A 26,823-nucleotide genomic window follows, 5' to 3' on the forward strand; every position below is an offset into this window, starting at 1 on the left:
GCCCGGGACGGCGCGGCGGCGGCAGCGCGCACAGCCAGCGGGGCGCGCGTGGGGGCTGGGTGGGGGTCAGATGCAGCAGGTGGGTGACGAACATGGTCTCCAGCAGGCCGGCCACCATCAGGGACAGACTCAGGGCGAAGTAGACGCCTGCGGGAAGAGCAGCTTGGCGTCGGACTTGGCTCACAGCCCCTTCCCAGATGCAGTCTGTCCTCCCGGACCCCTGTTGGCTCCCCGCCGCCTTTGCTTCCTCGGAGAGAGCAAGGGGCCCTACTGATGAGGGGGCTGCCGCCGAAGGGGAGTAAGTCGTTCATCAGGAGCAGGAAGACATTGTAGCCCAGCAGCAGGGCCATCCTGAAGGGGGCGCGGTGCACGTTTTCTGCAGGCAGGTAGGAGCTGAGGGCGTCGATGGCCACCAGGAAGCCGCTGGGGACGAGGAGGTGTAGGACGTAGAGCCGGGGCCTGCGCCGGATGGCCACCTGGTGGGAGCAGAGGGAGAGAAGTAAATATGGGATGTGCAGGAAATCCGGAATCCAGCAATAACAGTTCACGGCTGGGACTTGGAGTGACTGTTTCTTTTTCCAGCGTCTGCTGTCCCCGGGGCTCTGGAGTGGTGGGGAGTGCAGCACCCTGGTATGGAACCCAGAGAGAGAGGGAGAGAGAGACAGATAGATGAGAGAGAGAGGGACAGACAGACAGGGACGCAGAGTGAGACAGACAGAGGCAGAGAGACAGACAGACAGACAGAGATGCAGACAGAGACAGGGAGAGGGAGAGAGAGAGTTAGCTGCCCCATGAGCCTTGTGGAGGAGAGGGAGCTGGGCAGCCAGCAGAGGCGGGTCTGGCCTTGGCCGGAGGGAGTAAGACTGAGACACCTGCTCGGTGGGGATTCTAGGCAAGAAGAGAAGCAAAGAAGAGATCAAAAAGCAAAGCCCCGGGAGCTCACATAGAACATGATCTCATCATGCAAACTGGCTCCCACAGACATCTTTGGAGTGGCCTTGGTGATGCTCAAGAGCTCCTGTTCCCCGCGGACCTGACCCACGTTCTGTGAGGCAGCTGCTATTTGCCACACTTCTTTCTCCACGCCCAGCAACAAGGTATCCACTGAAAGGGAGAACCATCCCGATCTTTGTCCAAGGACACAACCTGGAAACGGGGCTCTACTGCACTGTGTTTGCACACTTTCATTCAATAGATATCCTGGGGGTATCCGCTGTGTGCTAGGAATTTTCTAGGAGTTGGGGCAGATGACGAACCAGACATAGTCGGATCCTTTGTGGAAAATATTTAAGCATCCACAGAGCTTGACTCTCTGCTCAGGGTGTGTTTATATTTTGATTTCTATTGCTTTGTTCCTTGCTCTCACTAGCAGTCTTCCTCCCCGTGACAGGGGCCAGGCACCCCGTGCCTGCACCTTACCTGTGTAGAGGTGTGAGCGGAAGGTGAGCGTGCAGTTTTGCTGGTCAAAGGAGAAGTAGAAGATGTCCAGGTTGCAGAGACTGGCCACCTTCATGGGTTTCTTCTACCTGGTGTGACCTTCATTACTTACAAATGCTGTGAGGCCTCTGGGGGTTTTCTCCACTTCTGTGCTACGGGAGAGATGAAGTGGTAGGCAGGTGCTGTGATTTTTCTTATCATTTTGGTTAGTTCTTTGCCATCTAAGGAGCATCTACAGCCGTACCACCATCTACAGCCGTACCACCCTCAACATGCCCGATCTTGTCTTTGCCGTCGAAGACCACTTCTAGCGGCCCCAGTGATCAATGGTAAACGCTACTGGTATTAGGAGATGGGCTTCCCTGCTGGTTCTCCACAGCCCTTAATACACACAACTCAAGGATGAAAATGTCCGGGAGCCACAGGTTCCTGGCTGCCACATCCATCTTGGCGATGCCCTCACACTCCTCCGGGTGCCAGCGGAGCAGGGGGTTATCCCAGACCTAGACAGAGCCCAGGAGGAAGAGAGGTGGTAGCTTGAGACGCACTGGGGTTATTTTCTCCTAGCCTTTGATTTTTTTTTTTTCCCCTTTAAAAGTCAAGAAAATAAAAAAGTTCCTAAAATAACATAATAAACATCCGTGAATCTACCACCCAGACTGTGGAGTCTCCATATGTTGCTATGTTTATTTTTTCTTCCAAGAAATTTACTTTTCTTCCAAGAAATTTCTTCCAGAATGGTAACTGAAGTTCAACCTCTCTGTATGTGTTTCTTTATAAAATTGTCTCTGCTAGGGCTGGGGACGCGGCTCAGTGAAAGGCATTGCATGGCATACACAAGGCCACAGGGCCAGCCTTTGGCACCACAAAACAAAAAAAAACTCACAAAATCCGGTGCCTTTGCTTTCGTACTTCTGTGGGAAATTGCTAATGACCAGGAATGACCTCTCCTTTTTGCAGTAGGAATGAGAATCAGAGTTGAACAGTCTGTAACTCAGCCTCTTTGAGCTAGAATTTCCTTCATGTGACATAAGAGGAGTAGTGGGTATCAGGTGGAATAGGGTGCACAGAACGATTTTGCAAACTGTAATGTCGTTTGAGGGTCTAACAAGGGCTTCAGTGTCTCCCAGGGACATTTTACCGGCCTTTATTGCAAGGAGACTTTGAACAAGTCCTTAGGTTCTTGGAAGCCAAGAGCCCTAGCTCTCATTTCTGTGGCTGGAAACCCTCTCTGAAAGATGGTTTCAAGGACTGTCCAACTCAGGGTGGGATTGTCTAGTCTCAGGGTGCTTGCAGTGTTAGCAGCGGCAGTTTGTGGAGCTGCAGATAGCCTGGGGCTCAGAGTATATTAAATAAAGGTTTGTATATGGTCAGTGTTTTTCAAACATCTCTGTGCATACAAACACCTGGTGATCATGATGAACTGCAATTCCAATTCAGTAGGTAAGATGACTAACTAATTCTGGTTTGCTAGGTACTTGCTTGGCTTAATATTGTACATACATGCCCTGTGAACTCTACAGTTTGGGGCAGGTTGGGAAAGCTGGTCACCCTAGATGGAGCTTGAAATCCAGTACATTTCTTGGGGCTGAAACCCAGGGTTTTTTTTTTTTTTGTTGTTGTTGTTTTGTTTTATTTTTTGAGACAGGGTCTTGCTCTGCAGTTTGGGCTGGGCTTGAACTCATTGTGTAGCCCAGGCTGGCCTCAAACTCATGGCAATCCTCCTGCCTCAGCCTCCTAAATGCTGGGATTACAGGCATGCGCCATCATGCCTGGCTCTCCAGGGCATTTCTAATAAGCTTCTAGGTGATGCAGTGAGCCAGTGCTGTGGGTGTGGGAACTTGGAAGACAAGGTTCAGGACTGATACTGTCTGTCCCCAGCTCCTTCCTTCCTTCCAATCAGGCTTTCCAAACTGGAAATGGAAATTTAATTCAGTGAGCTTCATTTTCCACCCTCCCATTTTGTTTTCTACTCTATTCACTTAAGATGTAAAATTTCAAGGTAGAAAGGATGGTAGAGAAATGGGAAAAAAAACCCAAAACAACAACACTAGTTATGTCATGTACAGACATAAATTCTCTCTGATGAATGTGATCATTTTATGTATATCTAAAATGTACCAATAATCTCATTTAAAAAGATGTGAAACTTCCACTAAGTTAAGTGTTGGCTACATTTCATAGATTTTCATATGTAGTGCTCTTTGTTTCTAAATAGTTATAACTTCTATTGAGTTGTTTTATTTTCTCCTTAGCTCAAAATATTTGGAAGTTTAATTCTAAATTCCCAAGAAATAAGGTTTTCTTGGTGGGGAGGCTATCCTTTTGTAATTAGTTTCTATTGTCTTATTGTCAGAGAGTGCGACCTAAATAATTTCTTTTTCCATTTTTTTCTTGGTTTCTTGTGGCTTTTGTTTGTTTGTTTTGCTTTGCTTTGCTTTGTGAGACAAGGGTTTTACTATGTAGCCCAAGGTGTCCTCAGACTCATGATCCTCCTGCCTCAGCCTCTCAAGTAACTGGGATCATAGGCTTATAGCATTGTGCCCAACTCTATTTTATTTTATTTTATTTTATTTTGGTACTGAGAATTGAACTCAAGACCTTGCACTTGCCAGGCAAGTGCTGTGCTGCTGAGCTATATTCCTGGCCCTTATTTTTTATTTTTTTATGTCTAATTTTTTAAAGAGAAAAAAATAAAACAAAATTTCAAAACAAGATAATAGGAGAGTAACGATGGTTAATACACTGTGTATTGTTATCTTTAAATTAGTTACTCAGAATACAAGGTATCAGCATTTAATTGTCTGAACAATATTAACACAAACCTTTTTTTTAGTGAACTAAGAGAAATTAGTAGTATAACTATCTTTTTCTATTTGACTTTTAAAAGCAACATATGGAAACCTCTCAGCATTATTACAGGTATTTCAGTTTCTCCTTCCTGTGTTCTGAAACTATATCATCAGGTGCATAAAGGGGCATAATTACTGTATCCTTGTTCAAAATCTTTCCCAAGTCTGTGAAGAGAGAGAATAAAGGCTGACCATACCATTTCTAGCCACAGGAATGAGGTCATCAGCTGCAGCTGTTCATCCTGTGGAAAGAATTTCCTGTTTCCAGCAAGCTGCCTATAAGAAGTCGGCCCACTCCCCCACCCTATCCACCTCCCTATTTTTGTTTATTAACTCCCTGGAATGTAAAGGTGACGCCGTGACCAAGGCCAATATTATAGGTCAAGGACAAAAGCTTGCTCAGAATAGATCTATTAGGCTGTGGGCAGGAAAGTACCCTGCACAATAGAGTAAGGTAGTGCTTCTTAAGCCTGGGTCCATCTTGGAACAACATGAGGGGCCAAAAAATATGAATAAGTGGACTCCAGCCAGTCAGGAGCTGGGGGAGTGTGGCGGGTCCTATACACTGGTAGGTAGCAGCCACTGGGCAGGAAGAACAGTCCCTCCCATGTGCTGTTGTGTCTCACCCTGACGGGGGGCAAAGAGTTTGGTTGTTTTCAGATTCTCTATGCAGAGGAAAAGGCACATAATAATGTGGTGAAAGGGCTGGGGATTTAGCTCAGCGGCAAAGCGCCTGCCTGGCAAGCGCAAGGTCGTGAGTTCGGTTCCCAATACTGGAGAAAAACCAAAAAAAAAAAAAAATGTGGTGAAGGACTTGGGGTTTGGCTTGCCAGAGGCTGGGAAAACACTAGGACACCAAGGGGGACCAAGGGTCACCACTCACCACATCTAGGATGGCGGTTATCGTGAAGGAGATGTTGACCTGGATGGGGACCGCAAAGCTGATGACTGGAGGGAAGGACATTCTGCCAAAACCAGAATCCAGAATGGCTGGATTTGCCCCATGCTCGCCAAATCCTGAGCAGTTGATGGTGAAAGAATGGCCTTGTCCTGCAGTGGGCAGCAAGTGTGTGAGGTTATTCTACGCAGCTAAGTTAGATGACAGTATCAAGTCAGAGAGCGACAGGGCCCTCAAGGAAGTCAACACAAAAAACAGACATCAGAATCATGGCTGGAGGTACATCTGAAGAAGGCCCGGCCTCAAGATGGAGAAGCAGGGGCTGGGGATTTAGCTCAGCGGCACAGCACCTGCCTGGCAAGTGCAAGGTTGTGAGTTCAATTCCTGGTACTGTAAAACAAAACAAAACAAAACAAATCAAAACATGGAGACACGATGGCCAGGCCTATCTGTCCCTCTAAAGGATAAACGAGAGCTCAAGATTATTCTGTAATCAGCACTACCTGGTCCAGGAAGTCCACATAGGTCTCCGTCGCCCAGGCGGGTGACCAGAACACCTGGACCCCTCCCTTCCCCCAATGCCTTTGTTCTTTCCATGTACCCTCGCTATATGACTTGTTTTCTACTGGGTCAGTGTTAGCTAAGTAGCTGTACTTGTAATCTTATAGGTCGATAGTAGTTTAACCCAAGCTTTATACATGCTGTGACTTTGCTGTATAGATTATCCCTGACAAAGGGCCTTGGTGGCTATACCACTGGGCAGCTCTCCTAGAAATCCAGGAGCTATTCTTTTTCTTATTTCCAGTAAAACTCTCTTAATTTGTTCCTTTGGCTTGTAACTTCATTCCTCTGTGTCGTAGGACCGCAAACTCGGTACGTTTGACACCTAGCAGGTTGGGAGTGATATTTTTCCTATATCAAGATGAGGGAGAGAATGCCTGGGCTCTCTGTATGGCAGAGCCCCTGCTAACGACGAGAGCTGACATGCATCAGCTGTGGCTAGGTGTATTCCGAGTGCTTTAAACAGATTACCTATTTCAATTCTCCCAATCCCCTATTACATATTGTTTGAAAAATAACTTCATAACATATTTTATTTCCAGTTGTATGTCATTGCTACATTTACCAACAATTGCTTTTTAAAAAAATATTTGTCTGGTTCTTATGGGATATAGTGTGACATTTCAATACAGGTATACAGTGCACGATGATCAGATCAAAGTAATAGCATATGCATCACTCTAGACATTTTTTATTCTTTCTTCACGTTGGGAACATTCAAAATCCTCTCTACTGGTCTACTGGCTATCATTAAATATATAATTCATTGTTGTCTCACAGTGGTATAGAGCATCAAAAGTCACTCCCAGGGTCCAGTTGCACCCCTAACCGCATTCACCATCCTCTCTGCCCCTCCCCGATCTCCGCCCGGGCTCCGGTACCCTGTATTCTATCCCCTACTTCATGAGGAGGTAAATACTATTTTTATTCTCATGTAATAAGTGAGTTCATACCAAGGTGCCAGAGGAAGGAACTTCCCAAGGCCAGAGAGAGAAGAGGCAGCGTGGGACCTGGTCTGAGTCAGGTTTGTCAGCAGCTGTGCTGCTTGGCCCTGGAGGAGCCGGGTCGGGGATGGGCTCACTGCGGAGGTCCTGGAGCTGGGCACTTCCTGCCAGGGCCAAGGAGAATGGGCTGGGCTGGAAGGCAAATAACGGAAGCTCCTGCGGTGAGCCGAGTTAGGTCATCCGCCTACTTCTAATACTTCCTCTCTGGGCTTTGCATGCCCAGATTTGTATGCAAACTGAGCCCTGGGGCAGGGACAGGCCTCAGATGGGATCACAGCCCCGAGACCCCAAAGAGTCACACCTGTGTTCATCTGGACGGACCGACCTTCCTTCTTTCCTGTTTTGCTGCTCAGCCCTCCCAGCTTTCTCAAGGCTTTTGAGGTGTTGCCTGCCCCCCTGTTCTGATGAATACAGGTTCCAAGTTTCTACCACTGGGAACGTGTTGGAGGAGCCACAGCCCGGAACGAGAGAGATGGTTGGTGACCTCCACACCAAGGACATCGGGCCTTATCCACTCCCAGACTCACTGGGCTCCCCAGACCGATCCATGCATCTGCATATTCGTCAATCAGTCTCTCCAAGTGCCCAGCGAGCCTTTTATTTGTCCTTAGTTCCTAGGCTCTGTACTGACCTCCAAGGCCACCTCTGGTTCAGACTTCTTCTGTGCTCCCTTATCAGGAAGTCATGAGATGACCTAAGGGGAAGGGATGACATATTTTTGGTCCCTATCAAAACCTGGCACTGAGCCAGGCGTGGCGATGCATGCCTATAATCTCAGCACTTGGGAGGCTGAGGCAGGAGGATCACTGTGAGTTCTTGAGTTTGAGTTCGAGACCAGCCTGGGTTGCACAGTGAGTTCGAGGTCAGCCTGAACTACAAGCAAGACCTTATCTCAACAAACAAACAAACAAAACCTGGCACTGTACAGCATCCTCTTTCTCATTAAATGCCCACAAACCTGCACGGTGGAGAAACTGGAGCTCAGGGAAGTTAAGAAATTCACAAAGATCACACAGCTAGCAAAGCGAGGGACCAAGATTCCAACCCAGACCCATCTGTCTCCAAATCCCATGTTCTTTCCACTGTAAATGTTACCCTGCTAGAAGAGAAGACCACTCTGCCTTCACCCTCAGGGCACTGGCCCCTGGCGTCTCGCTTACCCCAGAACATCTGGATCTAGTGGAGCCATGGGGCAGTTATGGCTAAAGTAGCCCGGCACGTTGCTACAACGAGGTGGCCCTCCTAGTGCAGCAGAATTATGCTGGTGGGGAGAAAGGTGGATGGACCGGAGGCTGAGAGGAGGAGAAGACAACTGTGGGTGGCACAGCGGGGGGGAGAGAGCAGTGCTCCTGCGCGGCCTCTAACCGGAGGGCACTGCCCACGTTTCCAAGATGGAAATCTGCGCATCACGATCTTATCTTATGCAACAGCCCTGTCTGCCTCAGACCATCTCTACGCATGGGAAATTGGAAAGAAGTTCCTCGATGACCTGCCGGAGGGAATTCTTCCCTTCTCATGGTCCCCTCCTTACCTTGAAGCAGAAGATGGAGAACAAGGTAGAAGGGGACTCTGTCCCTGGGGAAGCGGCTCCCTCCCATCTTCTTGGTCTAAATTCTCCGCTGAGCCTGTGCCCGGAGCCGGGATACCCGGATCAGGGGAGCCCGGGCCACACCTGGGGCCCCACTTTGAATACTGAGAGGCTGGCTGACCACTGACGGTTGCAGCCCGTCTGAGAGGGGTGTTCTCGCCTCTGCTCGTGGGTCAGTTTGCTTTTCAGACTTTCTGTCAGTCTTAGCTACTTCTTTGTGGTGGGTTCAGTTGTTGACACTCTGAGGCGATCATTTTTAAACTTCGGCATGATCCTGATCTGAACAGTCATCTCTGCAGTTATGAAACGTTTCCAGCCATTAAGGAATATTGTACTTCTTCTATTTATTCTCTTATTAGACAGAATAAGAATAGCTTTCTTCTGTTTCACATGCCTTTTAATCTCTTGTTATTAGTTGCTGATTACAGCTGTAAAAAGTTATAAACTGGGCCAAGGATATAGCTTAGCAGTACAAGCACCTGCCTGGCAAGTGCAAGGTCCTGAGTTCGATTCCTGCTACAAAAAAAGAAAGTTCTATAAAAGTTATAAACTTAGTGGCTTAAAGAAACACAATTTATTACTTCCCAGTTCTGTAAGCCAGAGGTCTGAAATGGTCCACAAGGTTAAAATCAGTGCCATCAGGACTGCATTTCTTCTGGTGGCTCTAGGGAGAATCCTTTCCCTCAACTTTCCTTTCCTTTTCTTTTTTTTTTCCTGTCTTTTTGAGACAAGGTCTCACTCTGAAGTTCAGGCTGGCCTTGAGCTCACCTTGTAGCTCAGGCTGTCCTCAAACTTGCAATGATCCTCCTGCCTCAGTCTCCCAAGTACTGGGATTACAGGCGTACGCCACCACGCCTGGCTTCACCTCTATTTTCAAGTTTTTTAAGGCTGTGTCTATTCCTCCATCTTCAAAAAAAGTTACTTGAAAGTTTTAGTTTTAAAATCCAAATTCACTTGAATGTAAATGACAAGACTGGTCTAATTTTGTGCAGTAGAGAGCAAAAAATAAGGTAAGTCTGCCTTTTGCATTATGCCTTTTACGTATTTCAGGACAATTATGGTTTTTTTTGTTTTTTGGTTTTTCTTTTTTTTCTCCGGTACCGGGAACCGAACTCACGACCTTGTGCTTGCCAGGCAGGCGCTTTTGCCGCTGAGCTAAATCCCCAGCCCTCAGGACAATTATGTAACATGGAGTAATAGTTTAAAATATGAAACCTACGGAAGTTTTCGCCCTCATGTGCCTGCTCCGTCTCCCCGTATGCCAGTCTTCTCTGTAAGTCTTCTGTTAAAAGCCTGCAGGAGGGGAAAATGCTGCCCCTAGAAGGATATGACTTATGGACAATTTCTGATGCACACTGAACTAAATCCCGTTCCATCTGGCTCGACAGAATTTGGGACAAAGGAGAGATGAGAAAGAGGAAGGGAAGGAAGTAGGTGATTTCACTTGTGTATAACACAACACACACTTTTGACTCTGTGCTTAAGTCTGAGGGCATATTTGTGTGTGTGTATGTGTGTTGGCAGGGGCTCGATTTGTCAGGAGAAAAATCTAGGCATGGTGGTACACGCCCGTAATCTTAGCATTTGGGAGGCCGAGACAGGAAGAGCACTGTGAGTTTGAGACCAGCTTGGTCAACATAGTGAATTCAAGGCCAGCCTGAACTACATAGGAAGATCCTGTCTCAAAAAAAAAAAAGAAGAAGAAAAAAGAAAAGAAGAGAAGGACGAAAGCTTCATTTGGTACCCTATGAAGGGATGCCGTGCTCTGAGGCCTCAAATTAATATGGCAAAGCCGCTGGAGAGTAGAAGCAGAGGTGCAGAGAGCTTAGGCAGAGAGGGCCGGGCTTACATGCTTTCACCTCCCTCCTCCCCACCGTGTGTCCTGCCTGGAAGTGGGGGTGAAGGCTGCACGTAGGCCCACTCACCTGAAGCCACTCTGCAGCGAGGCAGTGCAGGGGACAGTCGAGGCCGGCAGGAGACCCTGGGAGAGGCAGCAGAGGTGGTTGCTGAGGTGGAACCAATCCAGGGAGGGAAATCAGAGCCAAGAGTCAGAATGAGACCGACCCAGGGGCCGACTCTGAGCAGCAGCTATCAGCAGGGCGCCCAGGAGACAAGGGCCATCGCATGGGACAAGAGAATTGGGAGGGCTCACAGGGACCCGCACACGCCAGTCAGAGGTCTCTGTGCCACTGCCACAGGCTCCACACCCCCCCACCGCCACCACTTTGAGAAGCTAATGAAAGCTAGACACTTTCTCACATGTATGGCGATTTCAACAGTTTTTGTGCTTAAACCCTACCCTGAGTACCCATTACTACTTTGAGAACCCAATGGCGGAAAAGCGGTGCTTCATCCAGCTGCTGAAAACTGCATAGGTGCTAAATTTTGTGTAAAGTGTCAGCAGTTTCACAGGCCATGGACTCCAGTTTAAGAACCTCTTCTCAGAATCAGTTGAGAAACCATATTTAAACCAGGTGTGATAGTGCAAGACCATCATCCCAGCACTTGGGAGGCTGAGGCAGGAGTATCGGTTTGAGTTCAAGCCTGACCTACCGAATAAATTCAAGGCTAGCCTGAACTACATTAGTGATACCCTGTCTCAACAAAACAAAACATTTAAAAAGCAAATGGAAAGAAAAAAAAGTGCGCTGCCACTGAAGGACCGGGGATATAGCTCAGCGGCACAAGTGCCTGCCTGGCAAGTGTAAGGTCCTGAGTTTGATTCCTGGTACAAAAAAAAAGCAAATGGGCTTATTTAGGTGAATTTATTGGGCTCAGTGAATTAGCAATTGCTATGCTGTGCTGTTTTTAAGCTCTCTGTTTAGGGTTCTATTTAAGAGGCCTGATCAAACTTTGTCAGTCTAATTTCTTTTTTTAATTTTTTCATTTTTGAGTGTCTCACCATGTAGCCCAGGCTGCCCTTGAACTTGCAGTGATCCTCCTGCTTCAGCTTCCCGAGTGCTGGCTGGGATTACAGGTATGTGCCACCATGCCCGGCAAGTCTAAGTTTTTGAAATCAATCTTTTTCTCCAATTTTAAGAATCAAGAAAATGTTTCATACATTCATCAAATACCTCTCCTTTCCTCTGATTTTGGGAACATTACTAACTATAGTTCTGAGATTACACAGGCAAGGTCTTAACCTCTGAGGGAACTCATTTAGACTTGGAGATGTAGAATCACAAGTTAGCTGCACATCCTTTCCTCTCTCCTTATATTTGTTGGTATTAAATTCTCTTGGTCACATCTCTTTTTTTGCATATCCCTCTCTAAGCCACCTAATTATTCTACTTAGTGGAAAAGGCAAAAATCTTTTCCCTAAGAACGAATCCTTCTTTGTACATACTCTGTCCTGAACATACCAAGACAATATAGAGGGAGAAAGACTGAACTTGGAACCAGAAGACATGGATTCAAATCTTGTTTCTATCATATGCTATTTAATTTTCAGGCAATCTCTTAAATGTGAGCGCTTTGGCGCATCCGCCGTATGGGGACCATTAACACAGGTTTTCGATGGTGATTAAAAGAGATAACATCTGAAAAACAAAGTCAGCGCAGTGCTGGGCATTTCCTCGGTAATGGGTGTTTCCTTCTTCGCTGCTGTGCTGCTCTCAGGCATCAGCGCATCTTGGCCACTGTCCCGCCCACGCCGCTCTCTCAGGTTCATCTTTCTGTCCTTGTATGTGAGTCCTTGCTTCTCTCTTTTGCATAAAGCCACCCGGCTTTTAAGCCCATGAAGCACCGGAGCTATTGGGTAACGAGCCTAAGAGGGTTCTCCTGGCCTGGTAATGCTTTAGATGTGGGGGGAAATGTTTGGCTCGAAAATATCAAAAGAAAACTGCCAAGTAAAAAAAATCAATAAATATTTGTTTAAATGTCAAAAAACTGGAACATTGTCAGCCAGTTCAACTCTCACACAGTTAGAAATAGGCCCACAAGTCTTTATCCATAACTCTGCAATTCAGAAGGTTCTGACAATGAAATTATTTCCTCCTCCTCCTTTCCTTCTCCTTCCTCCTCCTCTTTTCTTCTTTTCCTCATTGTCACGCCAGCTTATTTAGAACCACAATGAAACCTGAACTAACACAAAGCTGTTTATGCTCTGTACTTATTTGCCTTACTGAGAATATTCATACTTTTTGGGTGGAAATAAGATGGTTTCTTTCGGTTTCGGCTACAGTCCCACACCACGTGGAAGTATCGCATGGTGAATACAGTGGTAATGCAGCCCATTATATTTCTCAAATCTGAAAAGTTCTGAATTCCTGGGGCATATCTGCCCAAGGGGATCAGACAAAGGATTGTATCCGTGGGTAAAAAATATGTGAGACAGGAATATCTTTTCATATTTTTGTTATAATGTGTGGGGGTGAGATCCTACAGCTGTGCTTGTGGCCTACACAGGCTATACGAGGAGGTTAAGCCAAGTGGGTGGCATATCCCTGTAATCCAGCACTCTGGGAGGCTGAGGCAGGAGGAGGATTGCAAGCTTGAACTTACACTGGGCAACGTAGTGATATCTTATCTCAAAATAAAGAATGAAAAAGGCCTGGGATATAGCTCAGTGCAGAGGCCCTCAGTTAAATTCCCAGTGAAACACACACACACACACACACACACACACACATACACACACACACACAGGCACACACATGTATGCACGACATTAAAATGTCCTCAAGTGCCCAAAGCATGGAAAGTGATTTTTAAGAGGTTCATATCCTTTTGAGATGACCTCTGATTAAACCATGCATGAAAAGATACTCAGCATCATCAGTCACTAGGGAAATACAAATTAAAACCACAGTAAGATACCATTTGATTCCCACAGAATGGCTATAATAAGTGAGATAGACAATAACCAATGTGTGTGAGGATACGGAGAAATTGGAAGTGTCTTATGTTGCTAGTGGGAATGTAAAAATGGTGGAGACACTTTGTAATGCGCCTTGGAAATTCTTCAAAGAATTATAAACTACCAGACAATCCAGAAATGTTACTCCTAGGTATCAACAGAGAGGATAAGATCCCTCCTCTCTGCTCAACGGAGGGAAAAGTATACACAGAAAGATTTGCGCATGCGTGTTCATGTGACATTGTTCATGTTCTGGAACAACTTAGTTCTAGTGTGCGGGGTCCGAACCCAAAGTGCTGTGAGACCAAAGAAAAAGAGGCAAGCAGATTGTGAATTGCATTGTGCCACTTTTAGGGTATTTACGGGCAGAAGCTTGGGCCTGGGAAGCAGCAAGACCATACCTGAGGGATCCAAGTGCCAGGGGGATCCTTGGAATTTGGGAAAGGAAGACGGAGGTGGGGGGGGTATATGAAAAAGGGAAAGTGACTGCATCTAAACCAGAACACACCTGGTTTACCTTAAGCTAATATCAGAGTCAGGCATATTCCTGGCTCCAGGGTCTGGTTACAAAGCGTCACATTCCACTCTCGAAGCTTTTGTCTATTTATATTTTTTTTCTGAAGCTAGGGTTACTCTAGCACAATCATGGCAGTTATGGCTCAAGATGGCCGCTGTCCTGTCAGGCAGGCCTGTCCTGTACAGTTTATAGTAACCTGCATCTGGAAACAGTATCCATCAGATGGCAAGCGCAGAGACCAAATGTGACACATGCATATAATGGAACACTATCCAGCAACAACAGGAATGAACTTACGGATGTACGTGACATCACACAGGCACCCTTAAATCATCATGTTACAATAAACAAGAGATTACACATCGTCTCATTCCACTCAGACGGAATGTCTGGGAAAGGTAAATCCAGAGAAACGGAACGTAGATTCGTGATTGTCTAGGCCTGAGTGTGGCACATGGATGAGTTATAAATGGGCATGGGGGATCTTATTAGAGGAAAGGAAATTTTCCCAAACTGATGTACGCAGTCACTGCAATGTTCAATAAAGTTACTAAAAAAAAAAATCACTGAATTGTACACTTGAAATAGGTGAATTTTATGATATTAAAATACCTCAAAGTTTTTTTAAAGTGCTTCTTAATGGTATAGAGGGAAAAATGAAGAGGGGGTAGTTAAGGTGTACAAGGGTAGAATTGGGTAGGAAGAATTGTAATGTTCTACAGCCCAGCAAGATAGCTATGATTGACAGCAAATGATTTAATATTTGAAAATAGCTAGGAGGGGGGATTTTGAGTGTTCTCAACACAAAGAAATGACAAATGTCTGAAGTAATAGACATGCCAAGTACCCTGATCTGATCATTACACCTTGTATATGCATATTGAAATGTCAGCTGGGTGTGGTGGTGCACACCTGTAATCCCAGCACTCGGGAGGCTGAGGCAGGAGGATCGTCGTGAGTTTGAGACCAGCCTGGGCTACAAAGTGAGCCCAAGGCCAGCCTGAACTGCATAGCAAGACCCTGCCTCAAAAAGACAAAAAAAAAGAAATGTCATACTACACTATATCAGTATGTACAAGTATTATGTCAACTGAAAATTAAAAATAATTTTTAGAAATGTGTCTTAGTCTAAGAGATATAATGAATTGACATTTACAGTGAAAGATGCAACAATCTTCTCGATATATTTTTCTTTAAACTGACTGAAGCCTCAGTTTCCTAATCTGCCAAGGGTGTTTAATAATTATACCTACCAACTTGGGAGACTGAGGTAGGAGGATCACTGCAAGTTCGAGACCAACTTGGGCTACAAAGTGAGTTCAAGACCAGCCAGAACTGCATAGCAAGAGCCTGTCTCAAAAAGACCAAAATAATAATAATAATAATAATTGTACCTACTCTCCAGGTTAGTGTGATGATTAAATGAGATAAACTTGTGAAGTATTTAGCACAGGGCCAGGAGCAAAATAAAAAAATGAATAAATATTTGGGGTAGAAAAAGCGTTGTGTTTCCATGACAAACTATGCATCATTTATAGTATGTCCATTAGGGCTGTCTGCTTCTAGCCCTGATTATCGTTTCAGAGTTTTTCAACTCTTTTTAAAGTGGTAGCGGGCTGATAGATGTGTGAATTCTGTCTTGTCTGGTAGAGATTTAGTTGACTTCCTTTTCCTCTGTGGGAAAAAAAAAATCAATTTCGTCTCCATTTGCAATTCATCTCAACATTCTTTCACTGCACATAAATCTGTGGTCTTCTGTTTTTTTTCTCTTGAACTGATTATAACATCTGGTTGGTTCCTTCCTATTATAGGAGTAAAACAAAATCTTTAACATGTGTTCACCTTTCTATCTGTATAAGAGTTACGATTTTACTTTTCTCTGAACTCATTTTTTTTCCTTTTTTAAAAAAATTGAGACAGGATCTCGCTATGCAGTTCAGATTGGCCTTGAACTCACTATGTAGCCCAGGCTGGCCTTGAACTCACAGTGATCCTCCTGCCTCAGCCTCCTGAGTGCTGAGATTATAGCTGTGCACCACCATGTCTAACAAAAACAATTTTTTAACAGTGTGCAGGGTGGGTGTCTCCAGCAAGATGCCCAATGGGTTCACTTATCAGCCAAATAAAATTTCATCAACCTCTCAGCCAGCTTAAGTCTGGGTTGTTTTTTGCTTGACTACCAGTGGGGGACTTCATCATCATTGCTTTTCCAAATTTAATTTTTCTATCTGTTTCTAATTTTTCTATTTTTTTTTGTCATAGCTGTTGTTTTGGTGCTTTTGTCTTGAACTGGACCAGGGCTTTGCAAATGCTGAGCAAATGCTTTACTGCGGAGCTGTATCCCCAGCCCTTTTAATTTTTTAAAGAAATATACATAATTTTATTACAAATATTTTTTTAACCACAAAATGCAACATCCTAAAAAACACCCCAAAACTTAACTATTTGTACTAGTTCCTGCAAATTTGTTGTGCTACCATACACATGAAAAGAACTATTAAATGTTTAGGAATATTTAACATCCAAAGCTTCAAAATCTAACTGTATGTAGTAGCCCCTCAAAAAGCTACAACGTGAATTTTTTTTTTGTCTTTTTGAGACAGGGCCTCACTATGCAGTTCAGGCTGGCCTTGGGCTCACTTTGTAGCCCAGGATGGCCTCGAACTCGAAACAATCCTCCTGCCTCAGCCTCTGGAGTGCTGGGGTTACAGGCGTGCCTCACCATGCTGGGTTTAACTGCTTTTTTGTTCATATGGTTGTTTATCTTTGGCTGACTTCTCAGACCACATTTCACGCAGTTGTTTTTGCAGTGTCTCCAATGGACAGGCCTGGGGGTTCACTTTTGATCTCTGGGTGATGTTCAGAGCAAAACAGGGAGAGGGCAGATGGTAGACTTTTAGGAGCATCGGGTTCTTTCTTCTTTCCTCTCTTATCACCACCTTTGGGAGGAACGTAATTTTTCATCTCCCTGTCATAGCGAGCTTTATCACTCTTTGCCATATCTTCAAATTTCGACTTTTCCTTGGCAGACATGGTCTTCCATCTCTCCTTGGAGAACTCGGGGAAGCTGACCCAGGAGTTGGGGTGCTTCTTCTTGTGCTCCTCGCGGCAGGTCTGCATGAAGAAAGCGAATGAGGACGTCTTGCCCCGCGGCTTCTTGGGGTCTCCCCGCCCATAGCGGCGCGGCCCGAGGGGGTCTGAGGAGTTTCTCACCTGGTGTGAGCTTTTCCTCAGAGTGTCGCAGAGCAGCCGAGTCCCACTGAGACACTTCCTTCCTAGACTCCGGCGTGAACTGGTTTTCTAATTTTTTAAATTATTGTTTTGAGGCAAGATCTCGCTAAGGTGCCCAGCCTCACTTTGAACTTGTGATTCTCCTGCTTCAGCCTCCTGAGTAGCTGGGTGTACAGATAGGTTCCACTGCACTCAGCTATTTTTGGTTTGTTTATAGCTGGCAAAATATTCTGTATTGGACATCTGATTTGATGGTGTGACAGTTTGGTGATATATGGAAATGGATCAGTGGTTTATAGATATCTTGTCCCTGTTGGGTGAAGGATGGTAGATTCTGGTGTATTAGTCTTTTCTGTTTGTTTATCCATTGTTTATTTCAAGCTCAATCGGTTAATATACACTGCAGAGAACACCTCTATGGGTAGCACTGAGTTTGGTAATCCTGTGTTTATTCTTGACCTGTGGCTGAGATCTTACACCTTAAGTTGTCAGTTCTCTGTTCGGTTGTGTTTATGTCTGTAATTCAGAGAGGCCTTTACCTCTCATTGTGTAAAAATGGAATGTTTTCTGTGGTGTTAGTAACATGGATTGGGAAGGAACTCTGTTCTTCTGGGCTTATAGAAATAAAGAAGGACTTAGAAAAAATATTTCTCAAAATTCCAAAAAATAACAAAATTGAACTTTGTATACTTTCAATGTGCAAGCTTTAAAAATTATTCTTTAATAACTTGCAATTGTTAGTGGGTCATGGTGGTGCATGCCTGTAATCCCAGTACTCAGGAGGCTGAGGCAGGAGGCTCTCCATGAGTTTGAGGCCAGCTAGAGCTACATAGTGAGTTCAAGGCCAGCCTAAACTACAAAATGAGACCCTGTCTCAAAAACAAAACAAAACAAAACAAAACTCAAAACCCCAAACCCCTATAACAACAATAATAACAAAAACAAAAAAACCAAAATTCCAAACCCCAAAATTTACAGTTATTTAAGAATCAAAATTTACATGATTTAGACAAATTTTTGAGAATAAAACTTATTTAGTAAGTTTGATTTAATACAAAGAGCTATATTTTCCCTGATTTGTCCATATGACAGAAGCTTATATTTTTATTTTATTTGGATATGTTCTTAAACTTGTAGATTTATTCATTGAATAAGCTAGCATTGCTCCTTAATATTTTAAGTTTATGAAAATATAAGTTTATGTTTACCTAAATTAATTACTATTTTATTTACTAAAGTGACATTTCAGCAATAATTTTGTGTTGTAGCATATCAGCTTGAAGATAACTTTCTTTTAGTAGTACTGGCAATTAAACTCAGGGCCTTAACACTGAGCTACACCCCCAGCCCTTTTTTTCTTTATTTTTTATTTTGAGGCAGAGCTTCGCTAAGTTGCTAAGTTGTCCAGAATGGAGTTGTCCAAGCTGGGCTTGAATTTGTGATCTGCCTGCCTCAGCCTCCTGAGCGCTGGGGTCACAGGTGTGCATTACCAAGCTCACCTTGAAGATGATTTCTAAGATCATTAGGCAACTTGAAAGTTTGGACAGACACTAAGCTGAGTTAATGGATATTCACTGGATGTTTAGATCATGTCTAAACTGAAAACTCTGATTGCTAAGCACAATTTTAAGTTCATAGAGACATGTTCTAGAGAAGTTGTATTTTCAGGTGTATTCACAAACCTGTTCATTTTTACAACTTGCAGAAGCGATACTGGAAGGTTGCAGAGGGCCATAGAATGCTTTGCTGTGATCTGCCAAAATGCTAACGTGCACAGTGCCTTCCCCCTAGTTTTCCTCATGAAATTAAAAGTACACCATTAAAAGTTATAGGCCTGGCATCGTGGCCTGTAATCCCAATACCTCGGAGGCTGAGGCAGGAGGATCACTTCAAGTTTAGCCTAGCCTGGGCTACATAGTGAGACCCTGTCTCAAAACAAACCAACCAACCCCCTAACCCCCTCCAAATAAAAGTTACAATGCGTATACACGAATGAGCAGAGATGTGTTCCTGTTTATCAAGGGAGGGGGAACAGTCAAATGGCGGATTGGTTTAGAATAAGCAGTAGTGAAGGACAGATCCTGGATAGACATCTAATGCTGTAGGAAGTTTTCAAAGGAGAATTTTATTTACCCTGGACTATAGTATGTGGAAGTAACGAGTCTGAAATGGTGTGAAACATGTTAAAATCTTAGCCAAGTTTGCTCAGCTTTGTTGACTTGCTTTTTTGATTTACAATTTACAGCTCTCAGCCACATATGCAGGGTCTGCTTGCTTTCTAAGTGATCTGCCAAGGTAGAAGATCTGTGTTCTACCAGGAGCACTTCCTGCAGCTTATGTTGACTTTATTTTATCTGTCACTATTTAAGAAGGCAAAATTTTCTCATGTAGGAAAAAGCAAAGGGTTTTTACGATTGTGTTACATTCTGTCGTAGTGACTTCCTTGTCCCTGGGATGCAATGCCTGACACTCATAACTTCTTAAGGGAGGAGAGGTTGACGTTGGCTCAGTTTGTGGAGGTCTCAGTCCATAGCTGGCTGGTTCCAAGGAAGGGTGGCATGGTGAAGGAGAAACCGCTCATGGCATGGCAGATAAGAGGAGAGGGAGGAGGAAGGGAGGGAGAGAAAGAGAGAGAGAGAGAGAGATCAGTGGCAGAGGGAGAGAGACCCTTTCAGGCCATGGCCCTAGTGACTCGTGTCACCGGACCAAGCCTCACCTCCCAACATTACATTTAGCTATAAACTCACCAGTGGACCAATCCACTGATGGGTATCACACCCTCATGATTCAGTCACCTCCCCAAAACCCCACCTTGGCTCACCTGAGGCTTTGGGGGGGCATCTAGATGTAAGCCAGAGGTAGTACTGTTTCTCATAGAGCCAACTGTTCAGTGCTCAGTGCAAATCTCCTACAAGTTCTTTCCCCATTTTTACAAATGAAGGTATACTTTCCGTACGGTGAAGTTCACCCTCATTAGCACCACAGTTGTGAGGGTGTCACAATCCAGAGCCACAATCCAGGGCTCTCACCCCAGAAAACTCCCCGTGAGCCTCCTCTGATGCCTTGTGACCTCTGCTCACGTAAAATAAAACCCTACACATAAAATTTAAAAAGTAAACATTTTTGGATATCTTTTGCTCCTTTAGCTGTTTTTGTGATTTCCCAGAGGACGCCTGGAAAATCGCAGAGATGTTAGACATAATCATGTTTATTTTTTGTTTTGCTATGGATGAATTGTGTGGGAAAAGCTGTGGAATTATGAGAGACCTTGAGCCTTGCCTAGGTTAAATTTGTATGGATAAAGTCCTTGGGCTTTTTGCCTGAGGATGGGGACACTGCACGGAGCCACGTCTGGGACGAACATTTATTCTGCCATGTGAATACACGCCGGCCAGAATGGGAAGGTTTTTGATCAACTGCACAGACACAGTCCTCTTGAAGTTGGAAAGAACACTCAGACAGGCTTTCCCCAAACCGGGGCAGTCTCTGTAGTCTGGGGGAGAAGGCGCGCTCACATTCTGGGCATCTGGCTCGGTTTTGAGGGAAAACTTGCTATGACTCGGAAGCGCGCTCGGGCCATCTGTGAGAGGCTTCCCCGCTCCGACAGCCTTTCTCAGCTCCCGCTCTTGTTGGAAATCTCAGATGGGGAGTGTGAACTTGGCCTGTGCTTTATTGTTTTCTAAGATCTTTTCCCAGATTTCCTCACACCATCCAGAGCGAAAACACCTGTTTTCTCACACAGTCCTCTGTATCTGTGGGTTAAACCCATCAACCAAGCCTGGTCCAGACATGTTTCAGGAAGAAAGAATTGTGTCTATACTGAATACACACACACCGACTTTCTCTCTCCTCCTATCCCACTTTCTCCTTCTTCCCTAAACAATACAGAATAACCACTATGTACGCAGTATTTATATTATAATGCAAACGGTTTGTAGTGTTTTGCTATTTATAGTAGGAATAGTATATTATACATTTGATATTAAAACCAATCTTGTTCTTAATAAATAAATAAAGTGTCTGGGATATTCTGTCCCTTGCATTTCCTATGAATTATAGGGTCAGCTTGTCAAGTTCTATAAAAAAGCAGTTGGGAACTGGATAGGGATTGTGTTGAGCCTGCAGATGAGTGTGAAGAATTTTCACACGAGTAAGTCATGCAATCCAGGACCATGGAGTATCTTCCCACTTATCTAGACAGTCTGCAATTTCTTTCAACAATGGGGCTGGGGATTTAGCTCAGCGGCAAAGCGCTTGCCTGGCAAGCGCAAGGTCCTGAGTTTGATTCCTGGAACCGGAAAAAAAAAAAAAAAAAAAAAAAAAAATTTCTTTCAACATTTTCAGGTTTCAGTGTAACAGTGGTACCTCGGTTCACTGTATAAGTCTTGTACTTACTAAGTTAGTAAGTTATTCAGTCTGGTTTTGAACTTCCAATCCTCCTGCCTCAGCCTCTCAGAGTGCTGAGGTTATAGATATGTGTCACTATGCCTGGTTTATTGTTTTTGATGCTATTGTAAATGAAACTGTCTTCCTAACTTCATGAATGAGCATTGGGTTTTGTCAAACACTTTTTCTGCATCTACTGGCATGATTATGAGGTTTTTGTCTTTTACTGTGAATATTGTATATTACATTAACAGATTTTTGGATGTTAAACTAGGCTTCTCTTTTTTTTAGTATTATAGATAGCTAAGTTAAAAATTAATAGGCAGTCAGAAAGGTATATGGTCCTCAAAGGAGTCAGTGCACAAGACGAGACATCAAAATTATGACAGGAGATGAAATTTGAAGAAAGCCAGGTCTCAAGATGGAGGCTGATGGTCAGCCCTGTGAGCCTCCCTAGAGATAAACAGCAGCTGGAGATTATACTGCAAGCAGCACGCCTGGTCTAGCGAGCCTAGATAGGTATCAGACGCATAGGTGGGCAACCAGGACACCCTGACCCATACTCCCATCCCTTTCCAGGAATGCTTTTGATCCTTCCACATTAGAAGTTATAAATGAGCTAAGGTTAACGATGCCCGCTGATACACCCTCACTAGCGCCTCTCTTTCGGATTGCACCAATATGCGCTCAGTCACTACACTTGTAACCCTATGAGCTGATTATAGTTTGACCCGTAGCTACCCAACTTGTGATTCTGCGGGACAAAATACCCTTGACAAGAGCCTCAGCAGCCACCCACGCAAGACACCCAGGAGCTCTTCTTTTTCTTCTTCTTTCCTATAAAACTCTCTTAATTTCCTCCTTTTGGTTCACAGCTTCATTCCTCAATACTGTGAGACCACGAGCTCGGCACAAAGGGTAGCATCATGATCAACACCACTCGGTTTGTGATTCCTGTATACACGGCTAGATATGATTTGCTAATATGTTATCAAAGATTTTTACTCTTCTACTCACAAGAGAGGTTGACATGCAGTGCTATTTCTGTCCGTACTTGGTGTTGGGGTAATACTGGTCCCATCTAAGGGCTGGGAAGTGTTTTCGAAGAGTTTATGAAGGATTGATGTTGATGTGTCTTTGCATGTTAGGTGAAATCTATAGTGAGGACTTCTGGATTTCTTGGTTTTGGTTTGCAGGCCACCAAAGCAGTGAAATAAATAGGCTTGTCAGTTACAATTCTTGTAATGAACTCTTGTCAGAGCTTTCATTTTTGATAATCATCAATACAAAGTTATAAGCTAACCACGGCCATGTCAAGCCTTTTATCACCTTCAAATATAGATTTTTTTTAAAAAATTTTTTGTGGGGGATCACTCTGAAGCTTCCTTGCAAGTTCAACAATCAGCTACAGGTCAGAGCGCTTTGTCACCAACAAAAGACTATGCCAGAGTCCTGTGGAAAAGAACTTCGAGGTGCAGGTTCCTGACAGCCTTGTTTGAACAACTCTGAGTCCACACAAGTAGTTGGAATTAAGAAGCTGGTAAGCTCAGGAACCTTGGGAATCCAGCGGAACAAAATCTGCTAACCGGAAACGCAGTGGAACAAGAATTAGTTGATAGGACTGCACGCATGCATGAGAGTCTGTCAAAGTTTTTGCTTAAAGGATTGTCGATGTAATGTTTTAATTTTCAAATGGAAGAGAAAGTCCTCCTCCTTCCTCCTAAGCTATCTATAGCTCATAACAATTTATCGAAGTCTGCTTTTTCAAACTGAAATGCAATGTTAGTAAGTGATATCTTATTGTCCCTGCCTGATACTTCCGGGATTCAGAAACTCTTAGTGAATAGTCTTATTTCCGTGACAATGTCGTTATTGGCACAGGTTCAAGGAGAATCTGTCCTCCTTTTCCTAGGACATATTTGGAAGCTTGGTTGTACAGCCAAGGCCTTGCCTGCAATGTTATCATTGAGAATGGTGTTAATGTAATCAAACACTGTCAGGTACTATTAAATGAAGGTTAATTTTATGGAGTCAGTGCTTGTAATGCCCTGCTGGGAAGACTGGCTGTCATTTACAGGATTCCAGATTTATAAATAAGTAAGGAAAGTCATTTGCTGGCAGACTAAAGACTCAGGCTATTTCAATCAAACTTATGGGTCCTTCGAGGGAAGCCTGGTAGAAAGTTTTTGGTGTGGCTTCCTAGTGTCAAGAGATTTTAAAAAGTTCAATCTGAGATTCCTTACAAAAACTTCCATTACACACCTATTTCTACCACTTGGGAGGCTGAAGCAGGAGGATCTGTGAGTCTGAGGCCAGCTTGGGGTAATTAGTGAGTTCCAGGCCAGCCTGAATTACACAGCAAGACACTGTATCCAAAAACAAAAACAAAAATAAATAAACAAATAAAAATCATACCAAACATAATGAACCAATCTTATTTTGTTCAAAACTAATAATTCTTTAAGATTATTTTTGGTCAAAAGAAAGGGGATTGCAAAAATAATTTTGTGGTTCAATGGGAAACTATGCATCACATACAGCATACCCTTCAGGGATGAGTATTCCTGTATGGTCCTTGAGCTAATTTGAAACTCCTTTGACTTACAGTAGTTACCTTCTGGTTGTTGGGACAAAATACCCAACCCTCACAATTTTAGTTTCGTTTTGTTTTTTTTCCTGGTACCGGCAATCGAACTCAGGACCTTGTGCTTGCCAGGCAGGCGCTGTGCCGCTGAGCTAAATCCCCAGCCCCCCAGCCCTCACAATTTAGAGGGCCAGAGGTTTCTCTGGGCTCACATTTCAGTCCAGGGTCAGCTGGCTCCAAGGTAGGAGACCAGGCGGAGGACCCTGGCAGAAGCGGGTTGCTCTTTTTGCAGGGGTAAGGAGGTAGAGTCAAAGGAGGAGGAAGGGGGACTAGACCCCGCCAGGCCACGCCCCCTCCAACCAGGGTCCCCCTCCCAACAGCACGTGGAGCACTAAAGTTATCAGGATTCGTCCACCCGAGGGTATAGCGCCCCCTATTTTCCAATCACCTCCCCAAAGCTCCACCTATGAGCGCATAAGGTTTTGGGGGTTCATCTAAATATAAGTCACAACATCCTTTGTAGGTGTAGGTAACTGACAGATAATGCCATTTCTGTCCTTCTGGTTCTTCTATTTGCAAATTGCCTCACCGTTTCTTTATTCCACCTACAGTTTACGCTGCTCAGTTTCTGTTTGAATAGGTTGTAACTTTGCCTGATGGTCCTGTACCATATCAGTGAAATCTCTGACATGATCATTTTTAAATCTGTAAGAAGGCTGGGGATGTAGCTCAGAGGCATAAGCACCTGCCCAGCAAGTGCAAGGTCTTGAGTTCGATTCCTGATACCAAAAAAAAAAAAAAAAAAATCTGTAAGAGAGTCATGATTTTGCTTTTTTTTCCAAAATTCTCTCTCTGATAATACTGGAGATTGAACGCACGACCTTCACACTGATCTCCTTTCCCAAGCGCATTTTTTTTAAAGTTTGTGTTTTAAAATTTGAGGCAGGGTCTCATTAAGTTGCCCAGGCTCAGCTTCAATTTATGATCCTCCTGTCTCAGCCTCCACAATGCTTCAATTATCAGCATCTGCCACCGGGCTTGGCTTGAAAATCATCTGTTAACAGAGTTCCCGGTGTTATTTTCCATTGACCAATCTCAATTTCAGTTTTCCAACTTTTCTACTCTTGCTCCATACCCACACCCCTTAGTCACAACAAGTTGGCATGATGGGAAAATGTATTTCCCCCGTGACATTTTAAATGTCACAGTTCTGAAAAATACTGCACCAAGAAAAAAAAAAATCAGATGTAAGGCCAGGAAACAGAGATTTTATAGAGCATAAATTTTCTGTTGTGGGAGAGCCAAATGCTGGCCAGAGTGGAGACTGGAGGAGGAAGCATCCGGGCACAAGAGCAGCGCAGCTTTTCTTCCTTAGTTTGGGAGTACTTTGCCCGACTCCAGGAGAAAGCTCCTGAGAAGGCCTGCAGCCCACCGGCTACTGGCTCCTCCCTTACACAACTGGCGCTGGTGGGGGTGGGCTATCCACATCTATCTAGGGCTCACAAATACAGGCCCCAGGGCCTTGAGCAAGGCATAACCCACGTCTTGCCCTCCTCCTGGCTCCTCTGCCTGCCGCCGCCAGCCATTCTCTTCCAGGGGTCACGTGGGACTTGGACTTCACAGGTGGTTGAGAGCCTCTGAAAACTCAAACTCAGCTGGCCTGACGGTTTCACATCTGCAGTCTCAGGATGTGGGAGGCTGAGGCAGGATGATCAGCACAAGTTCAAGGTCAGGCTGGGCTACATAGTGAGTTCAAGACAAGCCTGAATTATGTAGTAAGATCCTGTCTCAAAAAACCAAGGTGGGGAGGAGAAAAATCAAACTCAGTGAGTGTTTCCTCTCCTGGGAATCTATTTTTAAGTGTTTCTCTTGCAATTGCAACTGGAATGAGTAGCAAGCATTTGATTTTCCTAGTTTCTTATATCTTTAATCTCTATAGCAAAAGCAAACTTTTTGGAAAAACGGCAGAGTGCTAAGCAGCAGAGAAAGGGCCTCTCTGACAGTTGCCATCCAGACACTAGAACACAGCAACAGGAGGAAGACAAGGAGGGAAGTGGGTCACCTGGACCCAGGAAGGATCTGAAGTGAGAATTGAAGTCCATGGGGAGAGCAAAGAGAGAAACTTCAACGAAGACGAAGGTAGCCGACCACACCTTCTCCCTGAGACGGAGGAACTGTTCAAACCTCCAGACACGCGGTGACGGCTGGGGACCCCAGAGGCCTCCACAGAGAGACACAGCAGCGAAAGGGAACAGTGGACGTGAAGACTGCACTAGCTGGGACTGAGACTGTGTAAGCAGGCAGCAGCTTCTCATCCCCGGTAAACTGAAGAGGTAGGCTCTTACGACAGACTCAGAACCCCAAAACCAGCTACACTTGCAGAACACCTCTGAGAAGTAGTCATTTCCTAAGGGCCCTACATAATGGCAGTAAAGCAACTCACCATACGCAATTTACAAGCATCAACCCAGGAATTAAACTAAAAAGAAAAGCAAAGAAAATGAGCAGACATTTAAGATGCAGCCCCAGACATCCAGTTCAGCAAAGGCAAATTTGGGGGCAATGAGGTGGGGCAATCAAAAGCCACCCATTCAGGATACCATTTCAGGCCTCCCTGAAATGGTAACAGCAAAGCAAATGGATGAGGCTCTTGAAAAAAATCCAATCAGAAATAGTTTCTCAGATAACTACAGAGATGATGTCCACAATGCAAATGACGACTTAGTGACTCCAAAGCAGATACAGATAAAAAAAAAAAAAATACAGAAGCTTAAGAAAATGATGGAAGCCATGGATGCCCAACATCAGAAAGAAATGGAATCCATGGTGGTGCACACCTGCAATCCCAGTGCTCGGGAGGCTGAGGCAGGAGGATTGTTGTGAGTTCGGGACCAGCCTGGGCTACAA

General features: G+C 44.5%; 1 protein-coding gene and 1 pseudogene across 1 annotated transcript in view; both read right to left on the reverse strand.

The window, feature by feature from the left end:
• LOC102030429 (5-hydroxytryptamine receptor 3C) overlaps nucleotides 1-12,549 on the reverse strand; it is a 13,419-nt gene extending 870 nt beyond the window's left edge. The window contains 9 exon segments of the mRNA XM_013513340.1: nucleotides 3-147; nucleotides 272-476; nucleotides 944-1,104; nucleotides 1,420-1,589; nucleotides 1,831-1,940; nucleotides 4,487-4,531; nucleotides 5,173-5,370; nucleotides 10,266-10,321; nucleotides 12,480-12,549. Coding sequence (XP_013368794.1) covers nucleotides 3-147; nucleotides 272-476; nucleotides 944-1,104; nucleotides 1,420-1,589; nucleotides 1,831-1,940; nucleotides 4,487-4,531; nucleotides 5,173-5,370; nucleotides 10,266-10,321; nucleotides 12,480-12,549 — 1,160 coding nt within the window.
• Nucleotides 12,550-14,838: 2,289 nt separating this feature from the next.
• Nucleotides 14,839-18,469, reverse strand: LOC102003030 (annotated as a pseudogene).
• Between the last annotated feature and the right edge of the window lie 8,354 nt (nucleotides 18,470-26,823).

The sequence above is a fragment of the Chinchilla lanigera genome, unplaced genomic scaffold, assembly GCF_000276665.1.
Source record: "Chinchilla lanigera isolate Chin_1 unplaced genomic scaffold, ChiLan1.0 scaffold00019, whole genome shotgun sequence".
NCBI classification, from domain to species: domain Eukaryota; kingdom Metazoa; phylum Chordata; class Mammalia; order Rodentia; family Chinchillidae; genus Chinchilla; species Chinchilla lanigera.